At 54.0% G+C, this 18878-nt stretch overlaps 1 protein-coding gene across 2 annotated transcripts in view; it reads right to left on the minus strand.

Moving 5' to 3' along the window:
* Positions 1-18556, minus strand: part of CADM4 (cell adhesion molecule 4) — a 905868-nt gene extending 887312 nt beyond the window's left edge. Inside the window, exon 1 of one of the 2 annotated variants that reach the window (XM_069201342.1) lies at positions 18080-18556. In XM_069201342.1, coding sequence (XP_069057443.1) covers positions 18080-18158 — 79 coding nt within the window. In that variant the 5' untranslated portion in view covers positions 18159-18556. The remainder of the gene's footprint in view (positions 1-18079) is intronic. The other variant, XM_069201341.1, reaches the window with a different exon arrangement.
* Between the last annotated feature and the right edge of the window lie 322 nt (positions 18557-18878).

Below are 18878 nucleotides of genomic sequence, written 5' to 3' on the forward strand. Positions count from 1 at the left end.
TAGAAAGTCTGGAGTTATTGCGTGGAGTGGATATTACGTGGGGAAGGAGGGCCTAGTGTTGCGCTGTATTCGCCAAAATGCAATATAGCAAAGAAGGAGTAACCTTTGCAGCAAGCAGCGGGGTGCTGCAGACTCAAGTCCACTAGTAAAGGGGTTGATCCTGGGTAAATTATACCTCCCTGTACCTATATCCGCATTTCAGACACCAGGGGCCTAGTACCAGGACAGGATCCCCTTTGCAGTCACACATTCAAGGTTGTGCATAGCTAGGTGGGTAGATTGTCACCTCTGTGGCTAGATGTGCACCTGATGGTGCATTGTGGAGCATTTCTGTACTGTAGCTCCTCAACCCAGATGCCAACAGGTACCTCTTCTACAGCTCATAAAGGGCTGAAAGATTGAGGGTTGCTTGTCCTTTGGAAAAAGTTAAAAGTGGACAGAACCAAAATGTGGAACAAAGAGTGTCCCACACTGCCTCTGTGTTGGCATCAGGGCAGGAGCCACAATTTCAGGACAAACCTGCAAAATGCAAGACGGTGGCCACCATATCCACAGCCCACTGTATGAGCATCTTTTCACAGATCCTGGTAAGTGCACATTTTCACAGTTCCTCTGCTCTTGGTAAGAACATATTTCCACAGTCCTAAATCCCCTACAAAAGAGCTTCTTCCCACAGTACCACAACTTCTGTTAACAGCACCTTTTCAGAGTCCTGTAGGCCCTCATAAAAGCATCTCCGCAGCCCCTGTTAACAGCATCTTTCCACAGCCCCAGGGAAGAGCATCTTTCTCCAGTCCCAAGGCCCATAATAATAGCACCTTTCCACAGTACCACTGTCTCTGGGAAGAGCATCTTTCCACAGTCCCAAATGCCCCGGGAAGAGCATCTTTCCAAAGGCTCAAGGTGCCTAGCAATGGCACCTTTCCACAGTCCCACAGCTCCTGGTAAGAGCATCTTCCGCCAGTCCCAAGGCACTTAATAATAGCACCTTTCCACAATCCAACTGTCTCTGGGAAGAGCATCTTTCCACAGACCCAAGGTGCTTGGCAACGGCATCTTTCCACAGCCCCACAGCTCCTGGTAAGAGCATCTTCCTCCAGTCCCAAGGCCCTTAATTATAGCACCTTTCCACAATCCCACTGTCTCTGGGAAGAGCATCTTTCCACAGACCCAAGGTGCTTGGCAACGGCATCTTTCCACAGCCCCTATTAAGAGCACCTGCCCACAGTTGCTAGTAAGAGAATCTTTTCACAGCCCCCAGTCCTTGGTAAGGGCATCTTTAAACAGTCCCACAGCTTCTATTAAGAGCACTTGTCCACTATCCCTAGTAAGAATATCTTCCCCCCAGTCCCACGGCCCCTGGTAATAGCACCTTTTCACTGTCCCACTGCCTTGGAAAGAGCATCTTTCCACAGTCCCACATACCCTGGTAAGAGCAAATTTCCACAGTTCTACTCTCCCTTGAAAAGAACTCCACAGTCCTTTGTAAGGGCATCTTTCAACAGTCCCACAGCTCCTGGAAAGAGCACCTGTCACTTTCCCTAGTAAGAGCATCTTTCCACAGTCCCACTATATCTGGAAAAGGCATCTTTCAACAGCCCCACATGCCCTGGGAAGAGCATCTTTCCACAATCCCACGGTGCTTTTTAAGGGCATCTTTCCACAGCCCCACAGCTCCTTGTAAAAGCTCCTTGTAAAAGCACCTGTCCACAGTCCTTAATAAGAGCCTCTTTCCACAGTCCCACAGCCCCTAATAGTTGCACCTTTCCACTGTCCCACTGCCCTGGTAAGAGCATCTTTCCACAGTCCCTCAGTCCTTAGTTAGGGAACTGTCCACAGTCCTTGCATAGAGCACCTATCCACTTCCCCTAGTAAGAGCATCTTTCCACAGTCCCGCGGTCCCTGTAAACTGCATCCCGCGTGCCCTGGTAAGCGCATCTTTCCACAGTCCCACAGTCCCTGGAAACAAAGCATCTTTCCACAGTCCCTGGAAAAAAGCATCTTTCCGCAGTCCCACGTGCCTGGTAAGTGCATCGCTCCCCAGTCCCACTTCATCCGGCCTACAAAGGTAACTCTTGTGGGAACGCCACCTCTCCCTAGCCACTCGCCTTCCCGTCGGATTCCTGAAATATCACCAGTGCCCTCTGAATGGAGTACCAGTCCTTCCCTTTAACAGACACGCACTGTGCGGCTATAAATCATCCGTGCACAGCCTCCCCTGTGCCAGTGCTGCCGTGCACATTCCCCGCTGGCAGCGCCTGGTATCTCAGCTCTGAAGCAGCCATTGTCTGCCAGCCTCAGGCCGGAGGAGTGGGGGTCGAGGTTAATATTCAGAGCGTGCGCCATCTGTAAATGACCACCCACCCCATTCCACCGGCTCAACGACCGCGTTCCTATAGTGTGCGTTCTGACGCAAGACGTCCAGCAGCCAGGACCCTTCAGAGAGGTAAACAGTGGCTGGTTCCTGCACCCTGGTGCAATGGAATGAGATCGCTGCCCTGGCACAAGCGAAGCCATGCTGCTCCTGTACAAAGAGAGAAATGTGCCCTGGCACAAGGGAAGCCATGCTGCTCCTGTGGAAAGAGATCTGTGCCCTGGCACAAGCGAAGCCATGCTGCTCCTGTACAAAGAGAGAAATGTGCCCTAGCACAAGCGAAGTCAGGCTGTTCCTGTACAAAGAGTCCTGTGCCCTGGCACAAGCGATGCCATGCTGCTCCTGTACAAAGAGTGCTGTGCCCTGGCACAAGCGAAGCCATGCTGCTCCTGTACAAGGAGTCCTGCGCCCTGGCACAAGCGAAGCCATGCTGCTCCTGTACAAAGAGAGAAATGTGCCCTGGCACAAGCGTAGCCATGCTGCTCCTGTACAAAGAGTCCTGTGCCCTGGCACAAGCGAAGCCATGCTGCTACTGTACAAAGAGTCCTCTGCCCCGGCACAAGCGATGCCATGCTGCTCCTGTACAAAAAGTCCTCTGCCCTGGCACAAGCGATACCATGCTGCTCCTGTACAAAGAGTCCTGTGCCCTGGCACAAGCGATGCCATGCTGCTACTGTACAAAGAGTCCTCTGCCCTGGCACAAGCGATACCATGCTGCTCCTGTACAAAGAGTCCTGTGCCCTGGCACAAGTGATGCCATGCTGCTCCTGTACAAGGAGAGAACTGTGCCCTGGCACAAGTGAATTCGTAGCTGCTCAGGTGCAAAAAGATTTCTGCCCTGGCAAAAGCGATGCCATGCTGCTCCTGTACAAAGAGTCCTCTGCCCTGGCGCAAGCGATGCCATGCTGCTCCTGTACAAAGAGTCCTCTGCCCTGGCACAAGCGATGCCATGCTGCTTCTGTACAAAGACCCCGCTGCCTGTACAAGGAAAGAACTGTGCCCTGGCACAAGTGAATTCGTAGCTGCTACTGTACAAAGATCACTGGCCGGTCCTGTACCCGCTTCTGTGCCAGACAGCTTTGACCTTGTTGAGGCGCAGCCAAGGCTGCTTCCGTGCCAAACAGGAAAACCCTAACCATGTCCACTCAAAGGACACGCCATGGCTGCCCTTGAGCCAGTGAGTGTCTGCCCCGGTACTAGTAAACCCTCATGTGCCTGGAAGTCTGCCCTAGGACTGAAAGCCTGGCATCTACATAAGTGAGGGGTCTACACATAACGTAACGACCCCCACTTCTTTCTACTAGTTGTACTGTTAGTGGTCGGCCTTGTCTAACATGTCCCATTATTAGGGGGTTAGGAGATTGGTTTCCCTTTGCCCCTCCCTATAAACATTAGGACTTCCCTGAAGTGTGGGGCAGCACCGATGAGTGCGGGCACCATCATGGATGATTCTGGGGGTCCCATCTGCTGCCGTGAGGGATCTTTTCCCAATCCTGGGGCGCTCTTTAGGGGCACCATGTAACCGTGCTGCTCGTTCTGCTACACGTGTTACCAGAACTTGGATACAACAGTGAGACTCTCTTGTAGATACAGGCTGGGACCGGACCTGGAAATGCCCTGCTCAGGGGACGCTGGAGTCCTCCTTCACTGGCCCCATTTTGGCTCTAAACTTCTAATGTTGATAGCACATACGTTGAGCCTTTTGACGCTCTACGCAGGAACCACAGCCAAGCTCCAGAAGAAACTACAATGGATACAGAACGCCTCAGCGCGCCTCGTCCTCAACATCCCATGCCGTGACCACATCTCAGCCCACCTCAGACATCTACACTGGCTTCCCCTCACCAAGCGGATCACCTTCAAACTCCTCATCCACGCCCACAAAGCTCTTCACAACATGGGCCCTGCCTACCTCAACGAGCGACTCCCCTTCCACACTTCCGCCTGCCAACCCAGTTCCGCCAACCTTGCCCTCACCGCCGTCACTCGCATCCATCGAACTACAGCCGGTGTCAGATCCTTCTCCCACCTCGCTGCCAAGACCTGGAACACCCTCCTCGCCCACCTACGACAGACCCAGGACCTCCTGACCTTCAGGAAACGCCTCAAGACCTGGTTATTTGAGCAGTAGAAGTCCTTCCCCAACCTCCCCCTTTTCAGCACCTTGAGACCCCAGCAGGTGAGCAGCACGCTTTACAAATGAATGATTGATTGACAACCAAAGAAACCTTTGTGGGTGAGAAAAAGCCTGGGTGTTTGCCATTCCCAATTGGCCTAGTGTCAGGGACAGGTTCACCCAAATAGACTGGTCTTCATACTTTCTGACTTTTTAATGCCTCACCCCTAGAGGAAAAAAATGTATTGGGGCCCCTCCAATTTTTTTTTTCCACAATTATTCTATTAAATATGCAATGTTTAAATATGTTTAGAGTTATCTAAACATTGCAGTTCTGATAGTGTTTCAAAAATGTAATCAAATACCTGATGCCAGACATACTATTCTGGCGAGGCAGGCCTTACTAAGGTGTAAAAACATCCCCAGTGTGATTATTAGAAGTGAGGTGGGGGTTTTGCAGAGTATTTGGAGACCTTTCCCTTTGGGCGCACACTCTCAGCTTGGGTATAAATGTCAAAACATGTTACAGGGCGGTCACTGCTGCTCATTTTTCCATCTTAAAACACAGCCCCGTTACCAGCATAATGCTTCTTTTGGCTAGCGTCTGCTCCGCCACCCCCCCCCCCCCCAATCACTTCAAGTCCCTCTAAGGGGCGGGGGCACCCCTCAGTTTGTTGAAGACCCCTGCCCGCTAGGACCCACCAGACCCAGTCAGGCCGGGCCCTACAGGGACCAGGCACAAGACGCGTACCTGGATGGCCCAGACCACGTTCCAGGGGGTGGCCACCTGCACACCCCAAGAACCGAGCACCCTAAGTATGCTCAGAGCCTGGGGCTGACCACGTTTCCAGGCACCAGAGAAGCTTTAAAACGTTCTGGAAGCAGTGGGTGTCGTGAGCGTCTTGGGTTCTTCCACAGACTGAGCCCCACGGTTGCCCCCACCCCACAGCAGAGGTGGCAGAGGCGGGAGTTACTAATAGGAGGGAGGGGCATACCATCAGCAGTGTTTGGGGGTGTACCTCTTAAGCGTGGAGGGGCTGACTCCACGGGGAGTCCTCGAAGAACATTCTGGACGTTAAGTGTACACTCACTGATACAAGCTGAATGGTACCCGAAAATACTGCGCAGCTAGGCAGCGCCCACATGCCATGGCACCCAGCAGAGTCCCTGTGCCCACTTCTGCCCACTGCAGTCGAGCAACGCTCTTACTTTACAAGCACGGGGCTCTGGTGCCATCCACGGTGGATGCCAAGGCGCCCACGGGGGCTCCAGGTAGCGCCTCAGCCGGCCTCACTTGGAGCTAAGGCACAGTTAGAAGCGTCGCACACTCGGCTGTTCAGAGATGCGGGCTGGCAGCTGACGGGCCTAGGAGCCGGAGAGGCACCGGCCCTGCATACCAATGTGGGCGACCCCTGGCAGCACAAAGGACTGGGCCATGCCAGTCTCCAAGGCACACACTGGGGCTGTATACAGCACCGAACCGCCCAGAGCGCGCCAAGGGCAAAAACCAGGCAGCTAGCAACAACAACCGACCTTAGGCTGGATCAGATCGGCAGAACTTGGGGTTATGAAATGTTAGGGGGCACTGCCGGATCGAAGACGTCTCCCACCTCCTCCCTTAGTCAAACTGTGAGACCCTGGGCACATTATTTACCTCTCCTTTCTTCAAATCCATGATCTGTGGAAAATGTGAGTGCTTCGAAACAGGCTGAAGTTTGTAGGGGAGCTGTAAAACAGCGAGAAAGTCTACCCAGGGAACATCACTCGCCTCTGCTCCTTACCAGCTGATAAACATTCTAGTGGGAGGGGACATTGCAAACAATCGTCCCCTCTAAAAACGTACACTGCCAGGGGTAAACTACTCAAGTAAACAGCCTTTACAATGCACTGGGTCTCGCATTTGGTCGAGTTAGAGCTATTAGTGTTGTAAATTCCTCACTGGACTTTACTAGCCACATAAATTTAAAATGAAAAGTAAAACAGTGGACATAAGTGAGCCTATTCAAAGTGCCACGGCCGCCATGAGCGCGAAGGAGAGACAAAAAAAGTTCGCTCGCAGTCAAACGTATCGGCAATCGTGCAATTATCCATGTAACAGGGACAGTCTGCAAGGCGGTAACAAAACGACCCCAAGAAGGGACAAACATTAAGCATTTACCAATGAAAACAATGGATTTTTTTAAAGGCAAGCCCACAAACGAGTGAGTGTGATCGGTGTGCACAGTTAAAAGCCCACAGATAGATTATAACAGGTTAGAGCGCTTTCAAACTCGACCTAAAGTGAGACCGTCACTGACCGGAACCTCAGAAATGCAGAATCAGCCTCATGTCAGGCCCACATGGATCATGTCAGGACAGCTGGCTTCTCAGAACAGATGTAACTTCCTTATTAAAAGAAATCAATTATGCCAGAAGCACAATATTTAGAATCTCATAAATATTTAATAAAATACAATAAAATCCTGTTGACATAATCCATCATCCACTGGACTAGATCCATCATCCAAAATATTTAGTCAAAAAATAATGTAACAAATAAAAAAACAACTGTATACAATCAAAAAAACTAAAAAAAGGTTATTATGCCAATGCAGCGTTTCATTGGCTTCTTGACCTTTATCCCACCTTCTTCAGTGCCAATAACTGAACTAAAACTATTTGGGGGAGTTCACACAGCTTCTAACATCTACAGGTTTGCAAACTGACCAAGGTCTTGCAGGCTGCCAATACGCTGCCTCGTGTTGCTCACTGAAGTCAGGGTCAACAGAAACACATTGTTCGTTTTAACAATGGTTTATGTTCCATTTGGTCCTGAAGAAGGTGGGATAAAGGTCAAGAAACACCGAAACGCTGTGGCGACACAATAACCTTTTTTAGTACTTTGATTCTTATTTGATACTTTGTTCTTAGGTGGAGAACTAAGCACTGGCATAGTGAAAGATTGTATTTATGACAAGTCCACGGGAAAAACTCTTGTATTGGTTTGGCTCAACCACATCCCCTGTGCCTTTCTAAAAGGTGTCACTGTAGGAAAGTACCCTTTTGGGATACCCACCCCCACTTTTTTGCTCTAGATATTATTGGCTATGATTCAAAGTGTACTGGAGCCTGCCAGCTACACCCCAGTGCCAGCGCTCACTCCTGAAATTGGTAACTGAACTGGTGTTCCCAATTGTCAAGTACTTTAACCCCTTTATAAGTACCCAGTATATGGTCCGAGTGATACCTATGGCATGTATGTTGAAGGGGTCAACAGGGCCTGAAGCACTGATTGTGCCACCCAGGGTGACCAAGCAAACTGACAGCCTGCCATTGTAGACTTCAGGAGCCGTGCACACATCATGTGTGGCACAGTCCCAGCACTGCCATTAATATATGTAAGACACCCCTAAGGTAGGCCTCCACAGCCCAGGTACATTATACTAAGGGTATGGACATATAAGTGCAAGCTTATCTGTCCCTATATTGGCCTTTCCCATTAAAGTCTACCATAAATGACTGACAGTCCATAGGATAACATTAGCTGGCAAGAGGGCAAACCCAACATCACTAGCTCCATTATGGTACAGCCTAAATGGGTCATGTTTGGTATCAAACAACGTGCCTTCTCACCCCAGACACAAATCTCATGTTGAGGGCGATGTGGCATGGACCCAAAAGCAACCTCAGAAGTTTCCCACTGAGTTACCCCCGTTTCCTGTGCGCTTGCTGCTAGCTCACAGCAGTTGCCACCAAAACAGGACTCTGACCCCAGGGAAGAGGCGCAAACACTCCCAGGAGTAAGGACAATGGCCTGGACAGGAAGGAGGTCACACCCCCCTCCCTCCCAGGAAGGCTAGTGAAGTGGCACATCAAGGCGGTGAGCTTCAAAGGGCACACCATCGCTGATATGCAAGCAGGCTGTCCCCTAGTGGAGGATAAATCCACCCCCTGCCCCCAGGCACATTTGCACTCGGGAGGGTGGGAAAATTAATTAGTCAGGAGGTGTACACCCCAGAAGGCTAGCCACACCTCTAGGGTGGACAGTATAGTCTGTACAGCCCAGGAAGACTTCTGCCATCTTGGAAAGAGGCAGAATAGCGAGTTCTGGATAGAAAAGGTGTCACACCCCACCAGATGTGCTCACCTCAAGGGCAAATTATCAACTGGGGCTAGTTACTGATTGGCTACTTGTACCCCATCCCTAAATCTAGGATTATAGAGGCTCCCCTATCAGCAGAACTTTAAATCGGCAACAACCTGGACAAGAGGACAAGGGAAGACCCGCATTGACACAACAGGGACCTGAACTAACAAAAGTCATAACACTTTGAACCCGTGGCAACTCCCTGGAACTGCTCGACTGTGGCTCATGCTGGACCACCTAATAATACACAGGCATACTATTAGGGATTAGACGTTCTCTGCCGTATTTTAAAGGCATATTGCATCCATAATGTTATTAAAAAAACTCTATGGTGCTTGTAGTGTCCTTAATCTGTAGAGCAGAGGTTACTTTATTCCATATATAATACTCTAACTATGCAAGGGTGACTCTCTCTCATCTCTCCACTTCACATCATGCTAACGCACAAGCACAACCACATTGTCACTGCAGTGTGACTGAAGCAGACCTCTGAACTTCACGTCCAGCGCCGAAACACTCCGTATAAGGCCCATTCCACAAAACACGCTCTACCAACCACAAAAACAAACTGAGCAGATCCTTACTCAGCACCCCAGGAAATGCAACTAACTGAGCAGATCCTTACTCAGCACCCCAGGAAGTGCAAGTTACTAAGCAGATCCTTACTCAGCACCCCAGGAAGTGCAACAAACTGAGCAGATCCTTACTCGGCACCCCAAGAAGTGCAACAAACTGAGCAGATCCTTACTCGGCACCCCAGGAACTGCAACAAACTGAGCAGATCCTTACTCAGCACCCCAGGAAGTGCAACAAACTGAGCAGATCCTTACTCGGCACCCCAGGAAGTGCAACAAACTGAGCAGATCCTTACTCGGCACCCCAGGAAGTGCAACAAACTGAGCAGATCCTTACTCGGCACCCCAGGAAATGCAACAAACTGAGCAGATCCTTACTCAGCACCCCAGGAAGTGCAAGTAACTAAGCAGATCCTTACTCGGCACCCCAAGAAGTGCAACAAACTGAGCAGATCCTTACTCAGCACCCCAGGAAGTGCAAGTTACTAAGCAGATCCTTACTCGGCACCCCAAGAAGTGCAACAAACTGAGCAGATCCTTACTCCGCACCCCAGGAACTGCAACTAACTGACCGGATCCTTACTCAGCACCCCGGGAAATGCAGCAAACTGAGCAGATCCTTACTCAGCACCCTGGGAAATGCACCAAACTGACCGGATCCTTACTCAGCACCCCAGGAAGTGCTTCAAGGCGTCCTCGGGTTTAAATAAGTGTCTTACAACGGCCACAATGCCTTCAATAAATAAACTCCGCAGTATGATTTTACAAGGAAAAGACTTCTGGGGTGCGCCTGGCGGGCACCCCTCCGCTGCACAGGCAGCCCCTGGTGGTAGATGGAACCTGGCAGGGGGACTGGCATTGAAGGCACCCCCTGCCTTTGCTCCCACCAGCACCTCCACTCCCCCCGCCCCCGCCATGACCCAGTGTCTGGAACAGCTTCAGGCATTGATTAAAAAGGCAATGTAATTAGGAGAGCTGAGACCTGCTGCCTCAGATAAGCCACTGAAGTCCACCCTGCAGCAGCAATGAGTCAAGCAGCGGCTTGGAGCCCACAGCCACATCCCCAAGGCCCGGAGCTCTCTGAAGGAGTCATTTAAACACACCTAAGCGTCACCTGGGGGGTGGGGGGGGGGGGGGGGAGCCTTGAATGTAGGCCGGCGGCTGGTACAACGGTCCATGGACTGATCAAGATGGTAGGAAGTGCACCAACCTACCTACTAACCCCTACCGTAGATGACGACGTCACCTCCCCTTCCCAACACCAACTGCATGTATGTAACACCCCCGTAGAACCCCTTCCCAACACCAACTGCATGTATGTGACACCCCCCGTAGAACCCCTTCCCTTACTAACACCAACCGCATGTATGTACCACCCCGTAGAACCCCTCCCCAACACCAACTGCATCTATGTAACCCCCCCCGTAGAACCCCTTCCCTTACTCACACCAACTGCATGTATGTAACACCCCCGTAGAACCCCTTCCCTTACTCACACCAACTGCATGTATGTGACATCCCCGGAGAACCCCTTCTCAACACCAACTGCATGTATGTGACACCCCCCCGTAGAACCCTTTCCCTTACTAACACCAACTGCATGTATGTGACACCCCCCGTAGAACCCTTTCCCTTACTAACACCAACTGCATGTATGTAACACCCCGTAGAACCCCTTCCCTTACTCACACCAACTGCATGTATGTAACACCCCCGTAGAACCCCTTCCCTTACTCACACCAACGGCATGTATGTAACACCCCCGTAGAACCCCTTCCCTTCCCAACACCAACTGCATCTATGTAACACCCCCCGTAGAACCCCTTCCCTTACTCACACCAACTGCATGTATGTAACACCCCCGTAGAACCCCTTCCCTTACTAACACCAACTGCATGTATGTAACACCCCCCGTAGAATCCCTTCCCTTACTAACACCAACCGCATGTATGTACCACCCCGTAGAACCCCTCCCCAACACCAACTGCATGTATGTGACATCCCCGGAGAACCCCTTCTCAACACCAACTGCATGTATGTGACACCCCCCCGTAGAACCCCTTCCCTTACTCACACCAACTGCATGTATGTGACATCCCCGGAGAACCCCTTCTCAACACCAACTGCATGTATGTGACACCCCCCCGTAGAACCCTTTCCCTTACTAACACCAACTGCATGTATGTGACACCCCCCGTAGAACCCTTTCCCTTACTAACACCAACTGCATGTATGTAACACCCCCCGTAGAACCCTTTCCCTTACTAACATCAACTGCATGTATGTAACACCCCCCGTAGAACTCTTTCCCTTACTAACACCAACTGCATGTATGTGACACCCCCCGTAGAACCCTTTCCCTTACTAACACCAACTGCATGTATGTAACACCCCGTAGAACCCCTCCCCTTCCCAACACCAACTGCATCTATGTAACACCCCCGTAGAACCCCTTCCCTTACTCACACCAACTGCATGTATGTAACACCCCCGTAGAACCCCTTCCCTTACTCACACCAACTGCATGTATGTAACACCCCCGTAGAACCCCTTCCCTTCCCAACACCAACTGCATCTATGTAACACCCCCCGTAGAACCCCTTCCCTTACTCACACCAACTGCATGTATGTAACACCCCCGTAGAACCCCTTCCCTTACTAACACCAACTGCATGTATGTGACACCCCCCGTAGAACCCTTTCCCTTACTAACACCAACTGCATGTATGTAACACCCCCGTAGAACCCTTTCCCTTACTAACATCAACTGCATGTATGTAACACCCCCCGTAGAACTCTTTCCCTTACTAACACCAACTGCATGTATGTAACAACCCTCCGTAGAACTTCTTCCCTTTCTAACACCAACTGCATGTATGTAACACCCCCCCGTAGAACCCCTTCCCTTATTAACACCAGCTGCATGTATGTACCACCCCCTGTCGAACCCCTTCCCTTACTAACACCAGGTGCATGTATGTAACACCCCCGTAGAACCCCTTCCCAACACCAACTGCATGTATGTAACAATGTAAATCATGCCGCTAGCGTCGCGAAGCCGAAACAGGACGCGCAAAAGGCGTAAGGTGATAAGGTGCAGAAACTTTTGGCTCCGACGTGACCAGAGATGCAGGTATTCATCCCTCTTGGGAGCGGCGAGAAGCGCTATATTACTTCGGTGCTCTTAATGACATATTGCGTTGGTGACTTCAAGCTCGCAATAAAGAGCCCCCTGGCTGTTAAGAGCCGGGGACTGTACTGTGGGTCGTACACAGCAGCCTGGTGATAAAAAGATAACACATCCAGGAACACTCGTATGTGGGGATGGGTTAAAATGGCTTCACTCCCGGCGTCCGCACCAAACCAACACGTGTGATCTGGTGTAAATCACTTCACCTCCCTGAACACCGGTACACACTGTGTAAATACCGAGAGCGCTTAGAAGCATGCAAGTCACTGGAAGCGCTATAACATGACATTATCAGGTCCTTCCTCGGGCACAGGCCCGGTTCTGTTCGACTTGCGAATACCTCCCCCTCCTCAGTGGCCTGCGGGTAACCCATGGGCGCCCCACCCTTCCTGACTCCATGTGACCCCAAAACCTGCTATTCCACCCCCACGAGACGACATATCCGAGCGAGACACAGGCTGGGGAACCCGAATTAATAGAGACCCGGATGAGCCGGAAAAGACTAAAACCAATAGACTTAATTAAAACAAATCCAGAAAACACAGACCAGCACAGTGCGCTACCGCACCTCCCTGTACACCCTCAGGACCTGACAACCCCCAAACATCACCCAGCACAGCAGAGACCAGCACCGTGCTCTACCGCACCTCCCTGGACACCCTCAGGACCTGACAACCCCCAAACATCACCCAGCAGAGACCAGCACCGTGCTCTACCGCACCTCCCTGGACACCCTCAGGACCTGACAACCCCCAAACATCACCCAGCACAGCAGAGACCAGCACAGTGCTCTACCGCACCTCCCTGGACACCCTCAGGACCTGACAACCCCCAAACATCACCCAGCACAGCAGAGACCAGCACCGTGCTCTACCGCACCTCCCTGGACACCCTCAGGACCTGACAACCCCCAAACATCACCCAGCACAGCAGAGACCAGCACCGTGCTCTACCGCACCTCCCTGGACACCCTCAGGACCTGACAACCCCCAAACATCACCCAGCACAGCAGAGACCAGCACAGTGCTCTACCGCACCTCCCTGGACACCCTCAGGACCTGACAACCCCCAAACATCACCCAGCAGAGACCAGCACCGTGCTCTACCGCACCTCCCTGGAGACCCTCAGGACCCAACAACCCCCAAACATCACCCAGCACAGCAGACCAGCACAGTGCTCTACCGCACCTCCCTGGACACACTCAGGACCTGACAACCCCCAAACATCACCCAGCACACACATGGGCAGAGTAGGGGGACACCCCCCTCACACTCAACGATGATTCGATGGCTCGGTGTCAAAACACCTACCGAGTAAAATCAAGAAAAAAAAAAAACAGGCCAGGCCCCTCCGGCCTGCAAACCTCGCCCTCCTTCTGGTCCTTAAAAATTAATGCAGAAGATGAGTCTTCCGGTTCCGGGCCACAGTCGCCTCCATTAACTTGCGTATCTCCAAAAACACGCGAGCATTTAGGAGACATGGGATTCCGAGCTTGCTCGCGCTCTTTCCGTAGTGCCTAGAAACAATCGATTATACCAGTGGGCGATATACAAAACGTAAATATGAAACTGATGCTCACTCACATAGACTTGGAGAACCTGAGACAGAATGTAAATGAACCTGGCCTGTCAATACACCCCCGCCCCCCGCCATCAGACCCTCATCCCCACCCAACCCCCGTCCCTCAGGAGCAGCAGGGCTTTGTTCTCCGACGAGACCGGGCAGGGGCTCTCCATCATCCGCAGAGCCTGGAATAACCCCGTTATATGGCAAGACTGGGGGGGGGGGGGGGGTTCTTTCAGGGAGGGGGCTTGGGAGAGAGCAGCTGCTCATCCCGGGGGTGCTTTCCCGCTTTAGAGGCCTGATGTAATGCGAAAGGGGGAGGGGAGCGGAAGCCCCTCCAGGGTTAGGCAGGGGGACCAAGGCATGCAGGCATTGTATATGCAAGAAAGGGAGGGTGAAATGATGAAATGCGTGGCGCTGCGGAGGGGAGGCCGGCAGGATAAAAGGCAGAGCACGGAAGGTATGTGTACGCAGGTATGTACTGAAGCATGGAACCCAAGTAGTCAGGCACTACGCAGGTATGCACGGGAAAATGGAGTCAAGGCGTGCAGGCACTGCACAGGCGGATGGAATCAAAGTGGACAGGCACTGCACAGGTATGCACGGGAGAATGGAGTCAAGGCGTGCAGGCACTGCACAGGCGGATGGAATCAAAGTGGACAGGCACTGCACAGGTATGCACGGGAGAATGGAGTCAAGGCGTGCAGGCACTGCACAGGCGGATTTAATCAAAGTGGACCGGCACTGCACAGGTATGCACGGGAGGATGGCATCAAGGCGGGCAGGCACTGCACAGGTATGCCCAGGCGGATGGAATCAAAGTGATCCGGCACTGCACAGACGGATGGAATCAAAGCGGACAGGCACTGCACAGGCGGACTGAATCAAAGTGGACAGGCACTGCACAGGTATGCACGGGAGGACGGAGTCAAGGCGGGCAGGCACTGCACAGGCGGATGAAATCAAAGTGGACAGGCACTGCACAGGTATGCACGGGAGGACGGAGTCAAGGCGGGCAGGCACTGCACAGGTATGCACAGGCGGACTGAATCAAAGTGGACACGCACTGCACAGGTATGCACGGGAGGACGGAGTAAAGGGGGCAGGCACTGCACAGGTATGCACGGGAGGATGGAATCAAAGTGGACAGGCACTGCACAGGTATGCACGGGAGGACGGAGTCAAGGCGGGCAGGCACTGCACAGGTATGCAGGGGAGGACGGAGTCAAGGCGGGGAGGCACTGCACAGGCGGATGGAATCAAAGCTCACAGGCACTGCGCAGGTATGCCCAGGCGGATGGAATCAAAGCAGTCAGATATTGTTCAGGTGTGGGGTTAAGTGTCATACATTCCACTTTCAGAGCACAGGCGGGATCGAGTTTCACAGACGGAAGCAGATGATTGGTGCAAAGGCGACAGGCGCGCCCGGAAAATCAGGCTGTGCCTGCGAGGCCGGCCCTTCAGTGGCACTGCCCAACCGAAGGTGAGTCACCCCGCACCCCCAAAACGCACTAATGCCCCAGTAACACTCAAGGCCGCCCATCACTGCTGCCTTCTGTAGGCACTTCATAAATCACTGCCCCACACTGGTTGTCATGCCCCAGAAGCACTCGAGGCTGGCCCCCTGACCCAGCCACGGTCCGTGTGACCTGCAGTGCCCAAAGTCACACCGCCCGGCACTGCCCCTCTCCGGCATAGCGGAGGGAACATCCCCGGCCCCACACGCCTTTCGTTTCCCGGTACTCGAGGCTGGCCAGGGAGCTGTGGACAAGCAGAGCCACCCCATGCCATGCCAGCCCCGGGCACCCCGGGAGGGGAAGACGTCGATTATCACCCCCGTGCCCTTTCGGGGTGCTCGTGTCCTGCTAACTACAGTAGGGCACCGTGCCAGGTGCACAGCTCCCATTTTGTTGTCCCCTGGCAGGTCGCCCAGCACACCAGCATGGCCACTTCAGGGTGCCCACGCCTGTGCCCCCCGCCCGGACTCCAACACTGGCAGCGATGACACGCCAGGCCCCAGCCCCACCGACGCTGCCAGGTCCCCCCAGGCCCGTGCCTGTGCTACAGTAATGCCAGTGCGCGGCTGCTGTGGCACGAGAGATGGTTTTTAGCAGGGTGAGGCGGTGTATGGAAAGCAAGGCGCTATCAGCGGTGGAACACAGACCCTAAAGCCCCTTCAGGGGGCACCGTACAGACCGAGGCCAATGGGCATCTGTGACATATGGAAGGGTCAGGGGCCCCTTGGAGTCCATCATTGTGAGTAACGCCACAGGGGGGTACATACCGAGTGGAATGATTTGACCATCGTGAGAAGGGGGCGCAGTGTGAGGGTTGCAAAGGGTATGAACAGTGAGGGGGTACGTGCAACGTCAGAGTGAGGCAGGGTACGCAGACTGAGGCAGGATGTGTAGTGAGGCAGAGTGAGGCATCGGGGTGCGGAGTGAGGGAGTGAGGTACGCAGAGTGAGAGGCAGGGTACGCAGAGGCGTACGCAGAGTGAGGCAGCGGGGTGCGCAGAGTGAGGCAGCGGTGGTGGTCGCAGAGTGAGGGCAGGATGAGGCAGGGGTGTGCACAGGGAGGCAGTGTGGACAGAGTGATGAATGGATGAATGGCTTGATTACGCACTGCACCGGGTGTTTTGATTTGCTGAGCTGGCCAGGCGATGGTGCTGCGCGGACCCTGCACACTACCGGCGGAGCAGCAGAGGGGCGCAGGGCTTTGGAGGGGGAAGGGAGTGAGAAGGCAAGGAGGGACTTTTACAGGAACGAGGAGCAGGACTGTGTACTACACGTGAGGGAGGGGGAGGAATACAGAGGGCGTCGTGTGAGGGAGAGGTTGGAGAAGAAGGTGAGGGCACCCTCTGAGGGAGAAGTTGTGGGGAGGGGGGCCTTGGCACAAGGAAGAGTAGGCAGTGGAGAGACTTCAAGCGAGGAAGAGACGCAGATGCGCAGGACACGTGAGGGGAGACAAGACTGTGGAGGGGATGGGGCCCCACGTGGAGGAGAGGGAGTGTGACTGACAGTGAGAGGGCTGGGAAGAAGGGTGCACGTGAGAAGGGGAGAACTATGGAGGGACAGGAGAGGGCCTGAGGAGGGACAGACGGGCCAGTGGACAGCGGGATGAACGTGAGGGTTGCACAGCACTGTGGAGGGACAGGGGAGGGCCTTGGGAGGGACAGACGGTTCAGTGAAAGGGGATTAACGCGAGCGTTACGCAGGACTGTGGAGGGACAGGGGAGGGCCTTGGGAGGGACAGACGGTTCAGTGAAAGGGGACTAACGCGAGCGTTACGCAGGACTGTGGAGGGACAGGGGAGGGACAGGCGGTTCAGTGAAAGGGGACTAACGCGAGCGTTACGCAGGACTGTGGAGAGAGTGGGAAGGGTCCCGGGAGGGACAGACGGTTCAGTGAAAAGGGGGGACTAACGCGAGCGTTACGCAGGACTGTGGAGGGACAGGGGAGGGCCTTGGGAGGGACAGACGGTTCAGTGAAAGGGGACAAACGCGAGCGTTACGCAGGACAGGGGAGGGCCTCGGGAGGGACAGGCGGTTCAGTGAAAGGGGACTAACGCGAGCGTTACGCAGGACTGTGGAGGGACAGGGGAGGGCCTCGGGAGGGACAGGCGGTTCAGTGAAAGGGGACTAACGCGAGCGTTACGCAGGACTGTGGAGAGAGTGGGAAGGGTCCCGGGAGGGACAGACGGTTCAGTGAAAAGGGGGGACTAACGCGAGCGTTACGCAGGACTGTGGAGGGACAGGGGAGGGCCTCGGGAGATCAAGCGTTTCAGTGAAAAGGGGGACTAACGCGAGGGTTAGGCAGGACTGTGGAAGGAAGGCTGGAACTCGGGAATGAAAAGCAGGGCTCACAGACATGAAGAAGCTCGGTAGGAGGGGAGGGCTGCGGAACGCAGGGCACTTCTGTGGATGGAGAGGACCCTTCAAAGGAAGTGAAGGATGTGCGCTCTCATCCTCCAGCTGGTGGGACCGTCCCAGGATCCGCGGAGAGATGCGCGCACACCCGTCTGACAGGGGGGCGCGGTGTCAGGCTCAGAGGCCCCCAGGGTGATCTCCAAGGGCAGCGCCGACCCTCCCCTTCAGAAGGACACATGCAATGGCCACACCATCCATCCACCTCACCTTGTCCGACGAGCAGCAGGGCCCCCAGCAGCAGCAGCCCCACCGTGCACCGGTGCGCCCCGCTGCAGCGCGCAGCCATGGTGCCCGCGCCTCCGGGTCTCCCCGATGCGGGTCCTCTCCTCCCTCGAATCCTGGGTGCCTTCCGAGGCTCGGTCCTCTTTCCTTGCTACAGTCGTGGCTCCCTCCCGCGATCGGTCCTCCTTGTTATCCCAGCTGCGTCTTCTTCTGTGGCTCCTCTCAGCTGCAACCTCAGCCCTCTCCCTCCAGCCGAAGCCTCCCCTTTGTTAAAGCCTCGCTCCTCCGCAGGCTTCTCACCCTTCAGCTGCCTTCTCTCCTCCCCTGGAGACTAGGATCCCTCCACCCTAGTGGCTTCTCTTCCTGCCTCGTCCTCTCCCCTCTTCTGGGGCTGACCGTATTCCCCTCTCCGTCTCCCCACTATCTCTGCTTCCTTCCTCCCTTGCACCTGCACCCTCCGCCCCTCCCACTAGTGCATGCTAAAGCATTGCAGCCAGCAAAGGGGCGGGGACAGCCAATGGCATTGGCAGCTGGGCTCCACTTATGGAAATACGAGGTGCACTGTTTACAAATCCCATGCGGGCAGGGGAGGGACTTCAAGGGGCCGCCGCCCTCTCACCTGTCACCAGGTGAGCAGACTTCAGCCAGGCGGAAGTCCACTTTCAAAAGATGAGGCTGCCAATAGCGTTCACGCTGCCCTGCTTGGGCCCAAGTGCTAGAGGCGTTACGGGATTGTGTACATAGCTCGGAGTGCTGGGTGCAGGCGGCGCAGATCTGTGCGTAA

Source organism: Pleurodeles waltl, chromosome 7 (assembly GCF_031143425.1).
Source record: "Pleurodeles waltl isolate 20211129_DDA chromosome 7, aPleWal1.hap1.20221129, whole genome shotgun sequence".
In the NCBI taxonomy this organism is placed as follows: Eukaryota; Metazoa; Chordata; class Amphibia; order Caudata; family Salamandridae; genus Pleurodeles; species Pleurodeles waltl.